Raw genomic sequence first — 16,238 nt, 5'->3', positions numbered from 1 at the left:
CGCGGGACGAAGCGGAGTGCGGGGCCACGTTCCCGCGTGGGGTGGCGAGTGCTCCGGTGCGCGTGCGCACCCGCAGCGGTTTGCGCCAAGGCGGGGGTGGGGTGTGGGGGGGGAGGCGCCGGTGGGGTCAGCGCGCGTGCGGGTTGCGGTTGCTCTCCTTCCCTCCCCCTTCCTGCTCAGTGCGTCTCGGGGTTTTGCCACCATTTTGTGCCGCCGCCGGTTTTCCGCCGTTGTTTTTCTCGCGCCTCGCTCCCCCGCCCGCCAAACCGAAACAACGGCCCCTATGGCGGAAAGTCAGTCAGCGGCCGGGCAGGGAGAATCCGCGGCTCTGGGCGGATCGGGAATCTCCGGTTTGGAATCTGACAACCGGCGGCGGCTGAGCGAGCTACGCGTGATAGACTTGCGGGCCGAACTCAAGCGCCGCAATTTAGACAGCAGTGGAAACAAGAGCGTCCTGATGGAGCGGCTGAGGAAGGTGAGCAGGGAGGCGGCGTGCCCAGGCTGCCTGCCTGAGGGAGAGATGCACCCGGCGCCTGCGTGACCTTAACCCTAAACCGGGCACGGCTGAGGAAAATGGCGCCAAACGGCTGTGGAGCGGGGGGAGCGGGGCTGCGGGGGGGGGGAAGCTCCTGGCTGCGGGGGTTTCGGTGGACCCTGCCGGGATTCATGCCGCTCTCTGCCGGCCCCGCTCCCCCCTGAGACCGCGGGGCTCTTGTAGTGAGGTGCGGGAGGGGGTGTGTACGAGTCTGCGTAGCGACCACCCCTCGGGTTTCACCCAGCCTGTGGGTCTGCGGGTTCCAGCCTCACGCATCGCTGGGCATTGAGCTCCGGAATTAACAGTTCTGTGTAATGTCTGCCAGGCTTTTTGCTGCGTACTGATATGTTTTTTTTTTAACTGGCATGAACACTGTATCCTCATGAGAGTGTTTGGGATGTTGCTAGCATGCCGACCGCCTTTGAGCTGATGTTTGCTCTCTCCCAGAGCCGATATTCTTAATCCGACACAACACCCTGGCTATCTCGGCACTGTTGCAAATGTGGGATTGACCTATTTTGCCCTGTAGATTGTACTACTGGCTGCTTTACAGAAACTTTACACTAATCTGTTGCTGTTAACTCTGTGCTTCTGGCTTTGATCTGCTTTTTGTCTTTGGTTCACACATCCAAGTTGCTGCCTTAGAATTAGCAGCACTGGGTTCTCGGTATCTTTCTGCATCTGGTGTCCAGCTCTTAAACTCGGCAGAAATGCACACATCTAATTTTTATACTTGTCTTGATATTTGTCTCTATATTTTCTCCCTATTAGGCTATTGAGGAGGAAGGGGGTAATCCTGATGAAATTCCAGTGGTTTCAGATAATACGAAGAAAACTCCAAAAAGAAACAGCAAAGGTACAGGGCAGTTAGAGAGGCTCTCCACCCTGTCTTTCCCCCTGACTTTCCTAAAAACTTTTAATATGAAATAGAATCTCACCTGATGATATAATATTATCTCATAAAATGGTAAACAGCTCCTCTTGAGTTTGAGGAGCTGCTGTTGGGTGCTGAAACGAGCATGATGTTTCCAGTAATGTCATTTCTTATTGGATATGTCTGACTGGTAAATGGAACACTGCAGTAATGCTTACATGGAAGCTTTTTTGCCCCACTGTTTCCATTGTTTTTTGTTGGGTTGTTCTTTATTTTTTTTCTCCTTTTTTCAAGAAATGAAAGATTGAAATAATAAATTACTGGAGCCTTAAGCTGAGCCAGATTTGGGGAGTGCACAGCAGTGCTTCTTGAACTTGTGACACTCCTTTGACTCAAGCATTTTGATCAGTTATTCAGCTGGGGTGGTATATGAATATTCAGTTGAGGAAAATAAGGGAAACAAAGATAAGTGGATGGATTGCCAACTCTGAAACAATTGAATTTGAAGGATACATCCTGTTACCTTTGATCCTAACATTTAGGACGTAAAGCTGATGAAGAGGGAGCGGAAGATAATGGCCTGGAAGAGGATTCAGGAGATGGACAGGTATGAGAAGAAGTGTTTGAAGCAAAGTAATGATAGATAGCATTGTTTTCAAGTTACAATGACTATTATATATACTTTTTTTCTTTTTACAGGAGGATATTGAAGCAAGTTTGGATAACTTGCAGGATATTGACATGATGGATATTAGTGTGTTAGATGAAGCTGAAATAGATAATGGCAGTGCTGTAGACTGTGGAGAGGATTACATTGCTGATAATAATCTTGACTCACTGTCTGATAGTAAAGAAAATGCTGATGCAGAAATGAAAGAACTTCCAGATCAGCCTACAGAATGTGCTGTAGGTCACTTGGAGACATCCCCACAATTTTCAGAAATTAAAGAAGAATCAAGAGAAATACCAATAGTGATGGTATGCATCTCTTATGTGTGTGGCATCAGATTATTGTTCCTTTTTAATTTATTTTTTAAAATTACTTATTTCTTTTTTTAATTTAAATGGCAAAACAGTAGCTAAAGAGTATTTGAATCAATTTGGGCATCTACCATTTCTCATGCTCATGGCTTTTTTTTCTTTTACCTATTTGTGGAAGTTATTGATTTAAAAACACTTAGGTGTTGTTTGTACATACGACTGTCCAAATTAATAGCAATCCACAAAGCACTCATTTTAATCATACTTTGAACTCTTTGCTTCACCTTATGTTTACATTCCCATTTTCACATATTTCCTTTGCTTAGGAAGACATAGGAGGCACACAAATACTGCAGCTACATTTACTGCACTTCAGCTGAACAGAATGCTCTGGGAACTATTCTGAAATTCTTTTCCTGCTCAGAGAGGGTCTCACAGTCACTCAGTTGTTTATTATCACCTTGGCTTTTCCATGGAGTTGAGGCCAGCTCATGTGCTCTTCCTTTATCAGTAAAACTTGACAGTTATCAAGTCCCATTGGCTTTTTAACTCTTATCTTGTTGTAAAGAAGAGAGAAAGAATAAGAGAAAGTTTGCTCTTGGAATCCCTATCCTTAAAAAGATTTTTGGGATGGCCAACATACTTGGGAGGTAGTAAGAAACCTTATTCAGTTGATGGCAGCTGGGAAGAAGCTTGGAGGTCATTGGTTGGTTTGGATGGTAGATAGATTTCCTGAGTTGTTAATGAAAATCTTAATTTTTCATTAAGGTTTCATTCATAATACAATTCTTTTATAGATAATTTCCATTTACCTTATTTACTTTTTAAAGGTAGAGGTTGAAGATGTTGGAAACAGTTTAGATGCTTCTTCACCTGCTTTAACCATAATCAAGGTAAATGATAACTGGTTTTTCTTTACAAACTAAAGGCATGATACATGCCATATAAACTGCTGAAACAGTGCATGCACATTTAGTATGCATTCTGACAATGCAAATGTCTTTCTAATTTAATTAAATTAACAAGATACATTATCAGGTCATGTGTGTAATGTATAGATCAGGCTGGAATGTTTCACAACTGGTACTGTTGTATTGAGCAGCTCAGTTGCCTTGTGTTAAATTGAACTTCTGTCAAAAGTCTGGATGTGCCATGTGGAAAAACAAAGCTGAAAGTTTGCAGATCCCTCAGGGCAGGGTAAGGACACTTGTTGCTCCAGGTGAAGCTGGTGTTTCTGTTGATTTTCTTTTCAGAAATCAGACTTCATAACACAACTTCAAACACAAAAAAGCTTTGATGATTTATTTGCATTTGAGAAATATTTTTTACACGTTTTGTAAAACTTGAAGACATAAAAAAGTTACTTTAAACCTTTCTGTGAGAAAACTATTTAAGATTCAACATTTTCAAAGTTGCAATAGTCTGAATCATAGTAACTCTTTCTCTAAACTCTCTCCAGTGGGAGGTGTCATTCAGAAAAACATACTGACTTCTTACCAAGTAGTCATATTTCTTCTTTTTATGTCTTATTCACTGCAGGAACTTCAAGAGTTACCTTTGGAGCCAGGTACTGTGCTTTTGTTGCTGTTTTTTTTCCTCATTTTTTTCTTTCTTTTTTTTTTTTTTTTTTTTTTTTTAAACTTAAAAAGTCCTGAGCATTGAAACAGTTTTGTTCTTCATTTAACTTTTTTTTTTTTTCCCCTGGTTGCTTTTTTTTATTATTTTTTTAAAAATGCATTACTGTGGCATACATTATTATGGTGAACAATCCAGGTCATGCAGGGTCATAGAGATTGGAAACCCAGTCATATCACCAGATCTGTGAATAATCACTTCTTGAAAACATACATTGATTCTGATTAAATACTTCCATAGAACTGTTAGCTAGAGTGGAGTTAATGACTGAGCCTTAGAGGAGTAAGGGTTCTGAAAACAGATCTTGTGATATCACACCACACTGTAGTTCTGTGAATAGAAATAAAAGAGCACAGGGAATCCAAAGCTTTGGTACAGAGCAGAAATTAAAGAAGAGCCTGGACTTGAGAAGAAAAAAGACACTGCCATCAAAGGAATGCTCTACGTGTCCTATTCACTTTCTGGACTGCAAACACACTTGTACAACATCAGAAGATGCAACATCAGTGCTCCTGTTGGACTCTACTAAAAGAATATCCCAGAAATTTGGAAATTGAACCCTTGATACGTTCAGTTAAGCATCTTGGACTCTGGAAGCTAACTAGAGAAGAACCAGACCTGAACAATTTCCTGAAGAATATCAAGGATCAGCCAGAAGGTTTTTGTTAAATCTGTGGGGGCGTTTTTCTTCCCTGTTAACATTTGAGGGCTGGTTTGGTAGTTTGTCAGACAGGAGGTAGGGCAGTCCTTTTCACAATGTGTACACTAGGGTTTTCCAATCTCTGTGTAGCTTAGAAGTTCTCTGGGTGTTAGTGTGGCAGCCATGCCAGTTCCACGTTTGTGATTGCTGTATTTCCCTGGTGATTAAACCTTGTGCCATTCTATTCCTGTTAAATCCGTAGAAAATGAGAAAATACTCGACATTTTGGGGGAAACTTGTAAATCTGAACTACTTAACGAAGACACTTCCGAAGCGGAGAGACCACATGCACAGGAAGCAAGTAACCTGGTGCCAGGCAAGAGGCGAGCAGAGGAAGAGGACGCTCTTGCTGCTGCTCAGGTGGAGGAAGAGGCTTTAGATTTGGACAGCAAATCAGCACAAGCTATGGCAAGGAAGGAAGCGAAGCGTTTAGTTGTAGCAAAAGGGGAGAGAAGTGAACAGACAATAGAGGAAGAGACCCCGGACTCTGACTCTTTAGGAGTAGAGACCCTCAGTGATCAGAGTAGCAAACGCTCCCAAGGCCTGGAAGCCTCTAGTGGGGAAACAGCGGCCAAAGGCGCAGGTCCCGAAGGCCAAGCTAGCAAAGAAGATGGCAAGAGAGCAGAAGACAAAGCTAATTCTGAGGAATCCTCTGCTACTAAAGAGTCCTCAAGCAGTGAGGGCGCTGAGCAGAAAAAGAGGTTTGTTTTTTCTCCGTTCTAGCCCAGATGCTGTCTTTTTTTCATTGGTCGTTAAGTGACGCGAATAAGCTGTTTCCTTCAATTGGCAACCGAGCTGCTGAAATTGTAACTATTCCTAGAGTCTGGTTTAGTTCTCCATGTGCAGATATTTTTTTTTCTTTCTAAACGCAGAGGATTTTGATTTCTCTCCTTTCTCAACCTTCAGAGGTTGGTTTCTTAAATTACTCTTATTTCTGTCATCTGTAAAGCAGAATTGTCCATTTAAGGGTACGAATCCCTTATGTCCTGTCACTCTTCTGTAAATTTGCAAAGATAGTGTTTATTTCAGAATTTACTGGTAGGTATCCAATGTTAGTGCACAGTGTAGAATTTTTGTTCTTTTTGCATATGATTGGTTGAATAATGTCATGTTTTGTCTTTAGCCCTGTTGAGGAGGACAGAGATACAAAGACAGTCTCAAAGGATGAGAAAGGTATGGTCTCCTAAAAGATTATACAAATGACTTGAAAATAATGTTACAGGCTCAAATCTAATCATTAATTGTGAGTTGTAGTAAGTGTTGCAAGGGGGGAGTGGAATCACAGAATGACACAGATTTGTAATGGCTTGAAAAGACCTCTAAGATAGAACTTGGACTTGCCTTTTCTGGGTTGCTTGTGGGATTTGTCTTGTTAATTCCCTTTGCATGTTTATATCTTCACTGCAATAGTTACACTGCAGTCCCACCAGCTTTGTGGGACAGATAACATCAACAGATAACTCAATCTGTAGGTCTATATTCTGTGTGGCAGTTCTGGTGGGGGCTGGAGGGAACCCTCCACACAGATCCAACATGAGCCTTCAAAGCAAGAATTCTGCATTCTGTGATTTCAGTTCATGTAACTTCTGTAACCTGATTAACTGACAAAGATAGTTTTAAAAAAGGCTCCTGTGAATTGATACTTAATATTTTGTAGTTCTCAGAAAACTGATGGAAGTGCAGGAAGACAATCAGTATATGAAGACTCATTAGGGTTAATCACATGCACGTTAATTACGGAACTCAGAAGTTCATTTTTGCAGGCTGCAGTGTGTGTCTTGATTTTATGATTGGCTGGCAGAGCTACAAATTAAATTGCATTTGAAGAGGTCTGTGAAGAAAAAAATCAGTGGGTTTTATGGGCTGATTTCTTTTTCAGTGTTGCATGGCCTTTTATTTTTGTACCTTAGGCCGTGCAGGTGGTGGTTCTGGCAGAAACCTGTGGGTTAGTGGACTTTCATCCTCTACTAGAGCTACAGACTTGAAGAATCTTTTCAGCAAGTATGGAAAGGTATGTAGAGGATATGTACCTTAATGAACTATTTTATCATTTTAAAAGAATGAACTTTAATTGAACTCTTAATTTTCCTAATGAATAACTGGGTGGGGTAAGCACTTTGTAGTGTTCTTTTGAAACTGTATCTAATAAAGTTATTATTTGTATTATACTCCCACTCCTGCCCCATGTATTTGTGTTTTCCTTAAGTTACCTGCTCAGCAACCTGAAGATGAATTTTCTGAGCTGATTATTCTGATGACCTCTTTCAGCAGCTTTACAGCAGTCTGCTCCACAACCAAATTTATCTGTCATGGAATTTCATGTTTGTTTTTTACTTTTTTCAGAATAATAACCTTAAATTTGACCTATTTCAGCTATATTGGTGTTGCTGTTGAATTGGGCATAAACACTGTCCACATCATATTCTCTGAAGTAGTTTTTACTGAGGGACTTCTAGAACATGAGTGGTACAGAAATCAAATTAAAATTAAAATCTTTGCTGCCTCTCAAACAAATTTAGCAGTGTTGTGTTCTGAGAATGATGACAGAATGTTGTCTGGGTAGGTGTTACAGTGTGATGCTGGTAAACAGAGCTGCTCAAAAGGTGTTTCAGTTATAATTATTTGGTGACAGGTCTGCAAACACAGAATAATTTTATTTTTTTTCCCCCAAGGTGGTAGGTGCAAAAGTAGTGACAAATGCTCGCAGCCCTGGGTCTCGCTGTTATGGCTTTGTTACAATGTCAACGTCTGAAGAAGCCACTAAGTGTATTAATCACCTCCACAGGACAGAGCTGCATGGAAAGATGATTTCTGTGGAAAAGGTGAGGGGGGAGCTGTTCCAGGACAGTGTCATGAAAATACAAGCTTGCAAGTTTTAATATCTTTTATTATACAAATATTTCTTGCTGAATTTCTAGGCAAAAAATGAACCAGCTGGAAAAAAGCCTTTGGACAAAAAGGAAGGTGAAACAAGGAAGGAAAAAGACAGGCATCATTCTGCAGAGTCCAAATCTGAGAAGTAAAGTGTTCTTTGTTGTTTTTCTGTGTTTAAAAGGCATTGATTTGAAATGCAGCCACATGACCAAAGTAAACAGTAAATTAATAAATCTGTATTTGCAGCTTTATACTGTGTCTGAAACAGGACTAAGACTTGAAAAATGGAAATTGGTGTTTTGTAGCAGTAAGTGCATCTTAATTGGGCTTCCTTTCAGAAATAGAGCTCTTAGGAGTTTAGTTATCAAAACTCCTCAGTTATATCAGGAGATAGCCAATATTTATTTCTAGATAAATGTTTATTAGCAATGTGTGTCCTCTGATCTAGCTGCAGGAAGGCTGCAGAGGGACTTCTTACAGGGACATATAGTGGTAGGACAAGAAAGGGAAAGAATTTCAGATTGTAAGAGGTTGGATTTAGATGAGATATTAGGAAGAAATCTTTACTGTGAGGGTGGTGAGACCCTGGCCCAGGTTACCTGTGGAAGTTGGGGATTCCCCCTCCCTGGAAGTGTTCAGGGTCAGGTTGGATGGGGTTTTGAGCCCCCTGGTTTAGTGGGAGGTGTCCCTCTCCATTCAGGGGCAGTGGAACTAGGTGATCTTTGAAGGTCCAACCTGAACCATTCTGTGATTCTATGGCTCTAGCTTGGTCTGCTCTTTGACTGCCAAAGATTTCCTGTCCTTTTGATGGATTCTTTGCATGGTTAGCAAGTGATACTTCAGTATTTGTTTTTCAAGCAGTCTGTTGCTCTTGAAAGAGGCATTTCACTTTACTACTGTTTGTTCTCTCATAACATTTTTTGAAAGATCTGGCAAAGCAGAGGCAGGCTGCCCTGCTTGTACTGGATTTTTAAGGTATTTGTGTAGAAAAGCTCATCTGGTAGAGCTTGACCTCTGCTGGGCTGGGCTCTTTTCCCCCTGTTCTAAGCATGAACTTTACTTAAATGCAGAAGAGGAGGCTGCACTGCTACCACTCCAAATCTCCTTTCAGAAAGATTATCTGTTGTTTATCACTTTTTTTTTTTGTCAGCTTCAGCTTATTATTGTTTACTAATCTTTATTGTGCACACAAGTGTGCATTGCCTTCATTACAGCAACATGGAAGGTATTGGGAGTGAGGATTTTGGGAAGGTTTTTGTGCTTTTTGTGTGGGTTGGTTGGTGTTTATTTTTTTATGACATGGTTGGCTTCACTAGAGTGGTAATGCTGCACTTTTTGTTAGATTCTCAGTTAAAGCTAAGTTTTACCTGTAGATCTGTTGGTGTTAAGAGGGAGGAGAAGATGGACAGAAAAGATGATGCAAAGAAATCAGAAAAAGAAGGCAAAGAGAAAGAAGAGCAAAAGGCAGGATCCTCTGATAGATCTCGGACTAGCAAATCAGGTAATTCTGACTGAATTTCAGGAATGTTTTCAAGGATTCTGATTTTTAAAAAAATTTTAAAAAGGTACAAAAATTCTAAGCACTGCAATAAAGCTTCTACTTTGCATCCAAATAAATTCCTTTATCAGATAAGTAAAAAATGGAAGAAGTGTAAATGTTCAAAATGGAGGCTGATTAGAAGCCTTCAGTTTCTGCAGACCTCAGTGTTCTTCCAGATGTGATTCATAATCCAGGAAAAAGGCCATGAAGTGTGCCTACTACTACTGAGGTTTTCCTGGTCAGCAAAACCACTGGAACATTGCTTGCAATATTGTTTTCTAACTTAGAACGCTGGAAACTTAGCAACAAAGTTTTAATAATTGCTAAGCTTTAAATCCTCAACGTGGGAAACTGAATTTTAGAGAACTGTCACCAGATTTAGACCTGACACAGTGTGTGCTTCTGTGTGAGTTGTGTTGTGATCTTGTTTGCTTGGTTGGTTTTGGTTTGGGGATTTTTGGGGTTGTGTTTTCTTTTAATACTGTGGCAGAGGGCTGAATTTTGCAGACAGAAGAATGAAATGAACTGAACTGTCCTTCTTGCCAGAAAACATAATTTTGTGGTAAATTCTTTGATGTAACTTTACTGCCCTCCTTCCCAGCTTGGCCAAAGCTTGGTAAACTGTTTAAATCATAAATGTATTCTTCCATTTGAACCTCTATATGGGAAGGTTTTATTGCTTAGTATCTTGGCAATTTTAAATCCTGCAAGAATTTTTTAATGCATCCTGTGTTATTTATTCTGAGATGTATTTTATTTTCTAGCAAGTCGGGGAACTGAAAGGACAGTGGTAATGGATAAATCTAAAGGAGAACCAGTGATTAGTGTGAAAACATCTGCATCAAAAGAGAGGGTAAGGACAGCTGCTGGGAGAAGCCTTGTGTACAGAGGTAACTTTATATGCATTTAGTCAAAGGGTTTTCTGACTTGTATGTTGGGAACAGTTCCCCTTGTGCTGCTTTTTAGAAAGCATGAGGGTGTTAATGATGCTGCAGAGGCAAATGTTGATGCTTCTCCTTTATACTTTTTGTCTCTGCTGCCTCAGCTGCAGAGGAAAATGGTGTTACAGAGAAGTGTTTTCCTGAGCATGGAATGTGGTGACCAATGACCTATAAAGCAGAGCAAGTCAGGTCATCTGCTTTTAGTATTTATTTATATTTAAGCTCTTTAGAAGTGCTAGCCAAATTTGGGCTCCTTTTTCCCCCTTCTGCTTTTCCATGGAATTCCAATATTATTTACATCTAGGAAGGCACAGCAGTCTGCTTTTGCTTAGGCTGGCACATGGGAGCTAAAAAAGCACTGTGTTCAGCAAACCTGTTGTTTTGGTTTCACTCAGAGTACAAAAAGCCAGGACCGGAAATCTGAGAGCAAAGAAAAACAAGATATTTTATCATTTGATAAAATCAAAGAACAGAGAGAGCGGGAACGGCAGAGACAGAGGGAGCGAGAGATCAGGGAAACGGAGAGACGCCGGTGAGTGTCCCAGTGCCACTCTGACCCTTGCACAGCACTTGTTTTAACTTCCCTTATTTCTGATCAGGCTGCAAAGTAGTGTTGTGTGTATCCTCCAGCATTGATTTGAAACCAGCCTGTTGATAGAACTCACATAATTCCAAATGATTAACATTTTTACTGCTGAAATCAATCTTCTCTATCCTGTGCTTTCTGGGAGACTTGTTGAGTCAGAACTTCTGTAGGGGCTTTCAGATCTCGTGTTCCACTCAAGCAGATTTCAGTTATCACTTCAAGTTTGTACTTATTTGTTTGTCAGACTGTTGTCTGTGCTTTATTAAAGCTCTTTCAGAGCTGGCTTGGAGTAGATAACCTGCTAATAAAGCAGGATGCTCACCTTTGCTTCTTTCACCTGTACAGACATTTTTTTTCCCCTAAATTAAGCAGCTTCCATTTAGTTGTGATCATTTCCATTTAGTGGGAAGAACATACGAGAAACTCCACCCAAAATAAAGAAGCAATAAAGCTTAGAACCTTAGCTTCTCAGTTGAAAACAAAACACCTCTTTTTCAATTAGAGAGAGAGAGAGGCGAGAACGAGAACAACGACTGCAGGCTATTCACGAGCGGGATGAAAGACAGAGGCTGCAGAGAGAGAGAGAAAGACTGGAATTTCAGAGGCAGCGTCTTGACAGAGAACGTTTGGAGAGGGAGAGACTGGAGAGAGAAAGGATGCACATAGAGCAGGAAAGGAGAAGAGAACAGGAAAGGATCCAACGAGAGAGGGAAGAGCTGCGTCGGCAGCAGGAGCAGCTGCGCTACGAGCAAGAGCGGCGATCTGCCATGAGGAGGCCTTATGATCCTGAGGGCAGGTAAGAGAGATCCCAGACTCTGCAGCCACATCCAGCTGCACGTAGAGTGTTCTAAAGCCTGCGTAGATTGTGAGTAAAGCCCGTGCAAAAGTAGTCATGAGAGATGGCAATTGAAAGGCTGCTTAGCTTTTGGTTTGAACGCTTTGCTTTTGATCTTGAGGTGTCATCCCCAAATACCTGTATGCAGTTTTATTAGAGCAGTTGTAAAGTGCTTATTTCCTAAAGAGGAGTCACCAATAGGAACTCTTCTTACTGACCATAAAGCAGGATTGCTGGCAATTACAGGTGCTCATTCTCAAGTCAGCACGTGCTGAGGTGAAGCTGTTTGTGTAGTGTTACTGTACCCCGCTCCCTGTGCTCAGCCCTGGTGAGGCCACAGCTTGAGTCCTGTGTCCAGTTCTGGGCCCCTCAGCTCAGGAAGGAGATTGAGGTGCTGGAGCAGGTCCAGAGAAGAGCAAGGAGGCTGTGAAGGGATCCAGCAGAATTCCTGTGAGGAAGGGCTGAGGGAGCTGGGGGTGTTGAGGCTGGAGAAGAGGAGGCTCAGGGGAGACCTCATCACTCTCTCCAACTCCCTGAAAGGAGGTTGGAGCCAGGGGGGGGTTGGGCTCTTTTCCCAGGCAACTCTCAGCAAGACAAGAGGGCAGGGTCTCAAGTTGTGCCAGGGGAGGTTTAGGTTGGAGCTGAGAAAGAATTTCTTTCTGGAGAGGGTGATCAGGCATTGGAATGGGCTGCCCAGGGAAGTAGTGGATTCTCCGTGTCTGGAGATCTTTCCAAAGAGCCTGGATGTGGCACTGAGTGCCATGGGCTGGGAACTGCAGCAGGAGTGGATCAAGGGTTGGACTTGATGATCTCTGAGGTCCCTCCCAACCCAGATGATTCCATGATTCTCTGGAACTGAAATGCAATGCCTGCTTAACACACGGGGGGGTTAATTACAAATAAAAAAATAATTTCTTTTGGACAATTGGATTGAATGAGGTCTGATATCAAGAGAGCACAAACAGGTGTGGTTATTTTGAGGTAACTTTGAGGTTGTTACTCACTGTGCCTTTCTGTGCAGACGTGATGAGCTGTACTGGCCTGAGGCGAAGCGCCTGGCCATGGATGAGCGGTACCACTCGGAGTTCAGCCGCCAGGATCGCTTCCATGACTTTGACCACAGGGATCGTGGCAGATACCAGGATCATTGCTTGGACAGGTTGGCAAGGCAATGGCTTTTCTTCCTCTACCTTTATGGAAATCACATGTCTCCTCTGAAGGGTGCCATAAAAGAAAAAGGAATCAAATGCCCTGCGTGCATTTCTCATTCCAAATCTGATACGTGCTTGTGAGGCTGTTTCTGTTGGTTATGGAAGTAACAGAAAGAGACTGCACAAAGATTCTAAGCTGAATCCTCTTGTAGTCCATTGTGATGCCAACAGAGATCCTACAGCTTCTCTCAAGGTGTATGGAAACCTGGTTTATCAATCTCTGTTATTAGCCCATAATTTAGACATTCCTTTTTGCTTTAGAACTTTCCCTACTTTCATCTTTGCAGCCTAGCAAAGATGCTTAGCCTAGATACTTACTTCCACAGAATGCAAAAATACTTTATGCATAGTGCTGTTGTGGTTTCTGTTTTGCTCTCACAGGATTTTTGGCAGAAAAGCCCATACTTCTCTTCTTTACTTGTATTTCACTCAGTATTCTCCCTTGACCTGACCCTGCCAGTGATTGCTTGTTCATACTACAATAATAAATGTTAGTTTGATCTTTTTTCTATGCTAGGAAAACAAGAACTCATTGAATATCTTGCCACTAAACAAGCATTGGCATTCACATCTCCAGCATAGTGAAGATAAGTTTCATGCACTATTTCATCCAAGTGCTGGAACTGAAACTTTGTATTTTTTATTCTAGAAGAGACGGTTCAAGAGGAATACCAGATCGAGATGGTCAGGTGGGTTAGACCCAAGTCACTGCTTCAGTTAAAAAGCCAAACTGACTGTAAAGTGGAAAGAACACAGTCTGCATGCTGCCTGGGCATTAAATGCAACCACCACTGGGTTTAAACTGAGCATTTATTCAAGGAGCAGCTGATTTTGCACACTGACGTGTGGGATGTAAATATGTTGTCCTTTCACTAGGGCAGCAGCCATGGATTGAGGCTGGGGGAAACCTCTGAGTATGGGAGGTCATAATGGAGCAAGGCAGATGACTGTAAAAGGACAGGTGTGAAAACCAGTACCATAATGGTGTAAAAACCAGTACCATAATGGTGTAAAAACCAGTACCACAATGGTATCCAAACCCTTTCATTTCTGAAGTGAGAGGTAGGAAGTGGGCAGTTATTCTGTGTTAAAACAATCTGCAGCCAGAATGTAAACCTTAAAAACACTGCCAAACAGAAAAAGCACCCTGCCAAAACCAAAAAACCCAGAAAAACCCCCAAACCTTGTATTGATTGTTAGCATAACTCTGTTCTGTTTGCCTTCCAGCATTACCCAGACGAACGCCACGGTGGCCCCGATCGTCACTCCCGGGATAGTTGGGGTGGCTATGGGTCTGACAGAAGAATGGGTGAAGGTAGAGGGATGCCCCCCCAAACTCGGTTAGTGCACAAGAAATGAGGGAAGTGATGTGTTGGTTCTTGAGGTTGTGCAGTGCTCACTGAAGCTTTTTGAAAGAGTGAGAGTGGAAGCAGTTTTTGACAAGTGTGAATCCAAGATGGAGAAGCAAGGAGTTCACACAGGTAGTTCCCCCATGCATCTGGAGAATGGAAGTTGGCAGTGGGTAAAGAAGTGCTGCTCAGATCATAATTGTTCTTGTGTAAATAAGTTTTCTAGGAGTGAGAATCAGCTTTGTACTGGATGTAGTAATGGCTACAAGAGTCTTACTGGTTGCTAGTGGTCAGGTTTTAAGGATATCATGTCAGAATCTCTGCAGTGGTTGGGGTGGGCAAGTGAGACTCATCTGAAATAACAGCAATATCTCTTTAGATTAGCTAGTTGAAGCAGTTCTGCAGAAATGTACCAGACAGAGGGATGGCAGGCAATGAGATTTTCCATTTTTAGTATGTTTTGATACTAATTCTGTCTCTGTAGACCAGAAAAAGCTGAGTTTTGTGGTGCAAAAGATGCTGGTCAGCAAGCTTCCTATTGTTTCTCTTTGAACATTTTTTTTTAATGGCAATGATTGGATGGCTATAGCTACAGCTTAACAACTGAATACACTTCTCTCATGGGGTGTGGTGTTTGGCTTTACCCAGTGCTGATAAACGGCTTAAGGGCCACTCTTGGAAGATGTTCTTTTATTTTTTTAAGAGATGGACGTGGCTGGGGAGATCATGGTCGAAAGTTAGAGGGGCATCAAGATCGTTCATGGCAGGGAAATGTGGCTGGAGGAATGATGGGACGGGATCAGGAGAGATGGCAAGGTACACTTGCTGCTTACCAGTGTGATTGTGGTGGGTTTTTATTCCTGTGAATTACTGCTGCTGAACTTCTTGCAGTAGTTAAATTCCAGTGGAGCTTTCATAGCATTACTAAGAAAGCAAATGAAATTCTGGGAGCAAGGTGGCTTTGTTTAATAGGGAAACACAATTGTTAATTTATTTTTCTTATTTTTTTTCTCTTTTCTAAACCAGGTGGTGATAGAGGCAAGCCTGGTCAGTCAGGACCAGGCCATGTGATGAATCGAGGAGGGATGTCAGGGTAAGAAGCTTTCTCAAAGTGCTTATGATTATTTTTATAATAGTTGACTGATGTGAACACTTTGAAAATACAAAATATGTCTCTCCAATCAGTATTTTTTTCTGCTCTTTTAAAATATACCAAACATATCCTCAATTAACAGATTTTTACCCCAAACTTAACTAGCTTCTGTTTTGACAGGCACCTAAACTTGTAACAGTTTACCTTCTGTTTTGACAGGCACCTAAAGATAAGAGTGCTAACACTGACCTGTCTGAAAGATGAAATTCCTGTGCCCAGTGTCAAAACCAGGATTTTTCAGCTTCTGTTTAACTACAGATTGACAAATAGGAAAAAAAAAAAAAGCAGCAAACCTCTTTCCTCCTTGTCAGAGTTTTATTAACTGTCCCAAGCAATTTTCAATTTGGTTTTTTTTTTGGTTTTTTAGGCACGGGGGCTTTACACAAGTTGAAAACCAGAGCCAGGTGACACAGAGTAGTGGAATTCAAGGAGTGTTTGCAGGCCAGGAGAGGACAAACAGAGCAACTGAGCCCAGATTCACCCGGCGTTACTGAAAGCACTATATATGTTCATATATATATATATATATATATATTTTATTTTTTTTAATGCCAGATGACAATGGTGGTGAGTTTTATTAACCAGGGTCACGTTGAATTTGTGATGACAAAAAGCCAGCTTGTGTGTAGACAAAAACAACAACTCCATGGGTTTGTTGGTTTGGTTTCCTTTCTTTTGTAATAAACGTGTTCTTGGTCAAACATCACTTCAAGCTTCTGTTAGTGAAACATTCCATTTTTCAAAAATAATAAATCAGTTTTCAGCTACTAGGTTTGTGTTTCTGTAATACATCTGAGTGGGCTTAAAAGGGAAGAGACAGCCCATGAGGTTTTAAGGGATGCAGTGAATCTGTTGTGTGGATTGCATTGGAGTGAGGAGGGTTCAGTGTCTTTTCTCGTTTATTTCTCCACCAGCTGGTTCAGCTGTAAGAGCAGGAAGCATTTAAGCTGAAGAGATGCTGATCCAGCTTAATGTCATCTATGAATTTGCTCATTTTGGGTTTAAGGGCTGAGTCTGTGCTTGG

At 41.8% G+C, this 16,238-nt stretch overlaps 1 protein-coding gene across 2 annotated transcripts; it reads left to right on the top strand.

Moving 5' to 3' along the window:
• The first annotated feature begins 82 nt into the window (after nt 1-82).
• LOC103533364 (scaffold attachment factor B1-like) lies at nt 83-15,982 on the top strand. Of its 2 annotated transcripts, XM_030466196.1 has the most exons (21): nt 83-475; nt 1,307-1,391; nt 1,952-2,016; nt 2,109-2,387; nt 3,221-3,283; nt 3,930-3,957; nt 4,928-5,426; nt 5,849-5,898; nt 6,636-6,736; nt 7,398-7,547; nt 7,644-7,744; nt 8,973-9,100; nt 9,904-9,992; nt 10,476-10,612; nt 11,169-11,462; nt 12,523-12,660; nt 13,362-13,401; nt 13,940-14,052; nt 14,765-14,877; nt 15,088-15,154; nt 15,582-15,982. In XM_030466196.1, the coding sequence occupies exons 1-21, from the start codon at nt 284-286 to the stop codon at nt 15,706-15,708; spliced, it is 2,859 nt and encodes a 952-aa protein (XP_030322056.1). In that variant the 5' UTR covers nt 83-283; the 3' UTR covers nt 15,709-15,982. The 2 variants fall into 2 exon arrangements, 1 of the variants encoding a protein (XP_030322056.1); XR_003988619.1 differs by lacking the exon at nt 14,765-14,877.
• Nucleotides 15,983-16,238: the final 256 nt, after the last annotated feature.

The sequence above is a fragment of the Calypte anna genome, chromosome 28, assembly GCF_003957555.1.
Source record: "Calypte anna isolate BGI_N300 chromosome 28, bCalAnn1_v1.p, whole genome shotgun sequence".
Lineage (NCBI taxonomy): Eukaryota > Metazoa > Chordata > Aves > Apodiformes > Trochilidae > Calypte > Calypte anna.
The sequence above is the reverse complement of the archived record's forward strand: the minus strand, read 5'-3'. Positions and strand labels throughout refer to the sequence as shown.

What these genes read in the sequence shown, in the direction of transcription:
- LOC103533364 (XM_030466196.1), top strand. Translation starts at nt 284, where the DNA reads ATGGCGGAAAGTCAGTCAGCGGCCGGGCAGGGAGAATCCGCGGCTCTG. An exon ending in TCCAAAAAGAAACAGCAAAG is followed by an intron (nt 1,392 to 1,951) that starts GTACAGGGCAGT and finishes CCTAACATTTAG; the next exon opens with GACGTAAAGCTGATGAAGAG. An exon ending in AGATGATTTCTGTGGAAAAG is followed by an intron (nt 7,548 to 7,643) that starts GTGAGGGGGGAG and finishes CTGAATTTCTAG; the next exon opens with GCAAAAAATGAACCAGCTGG.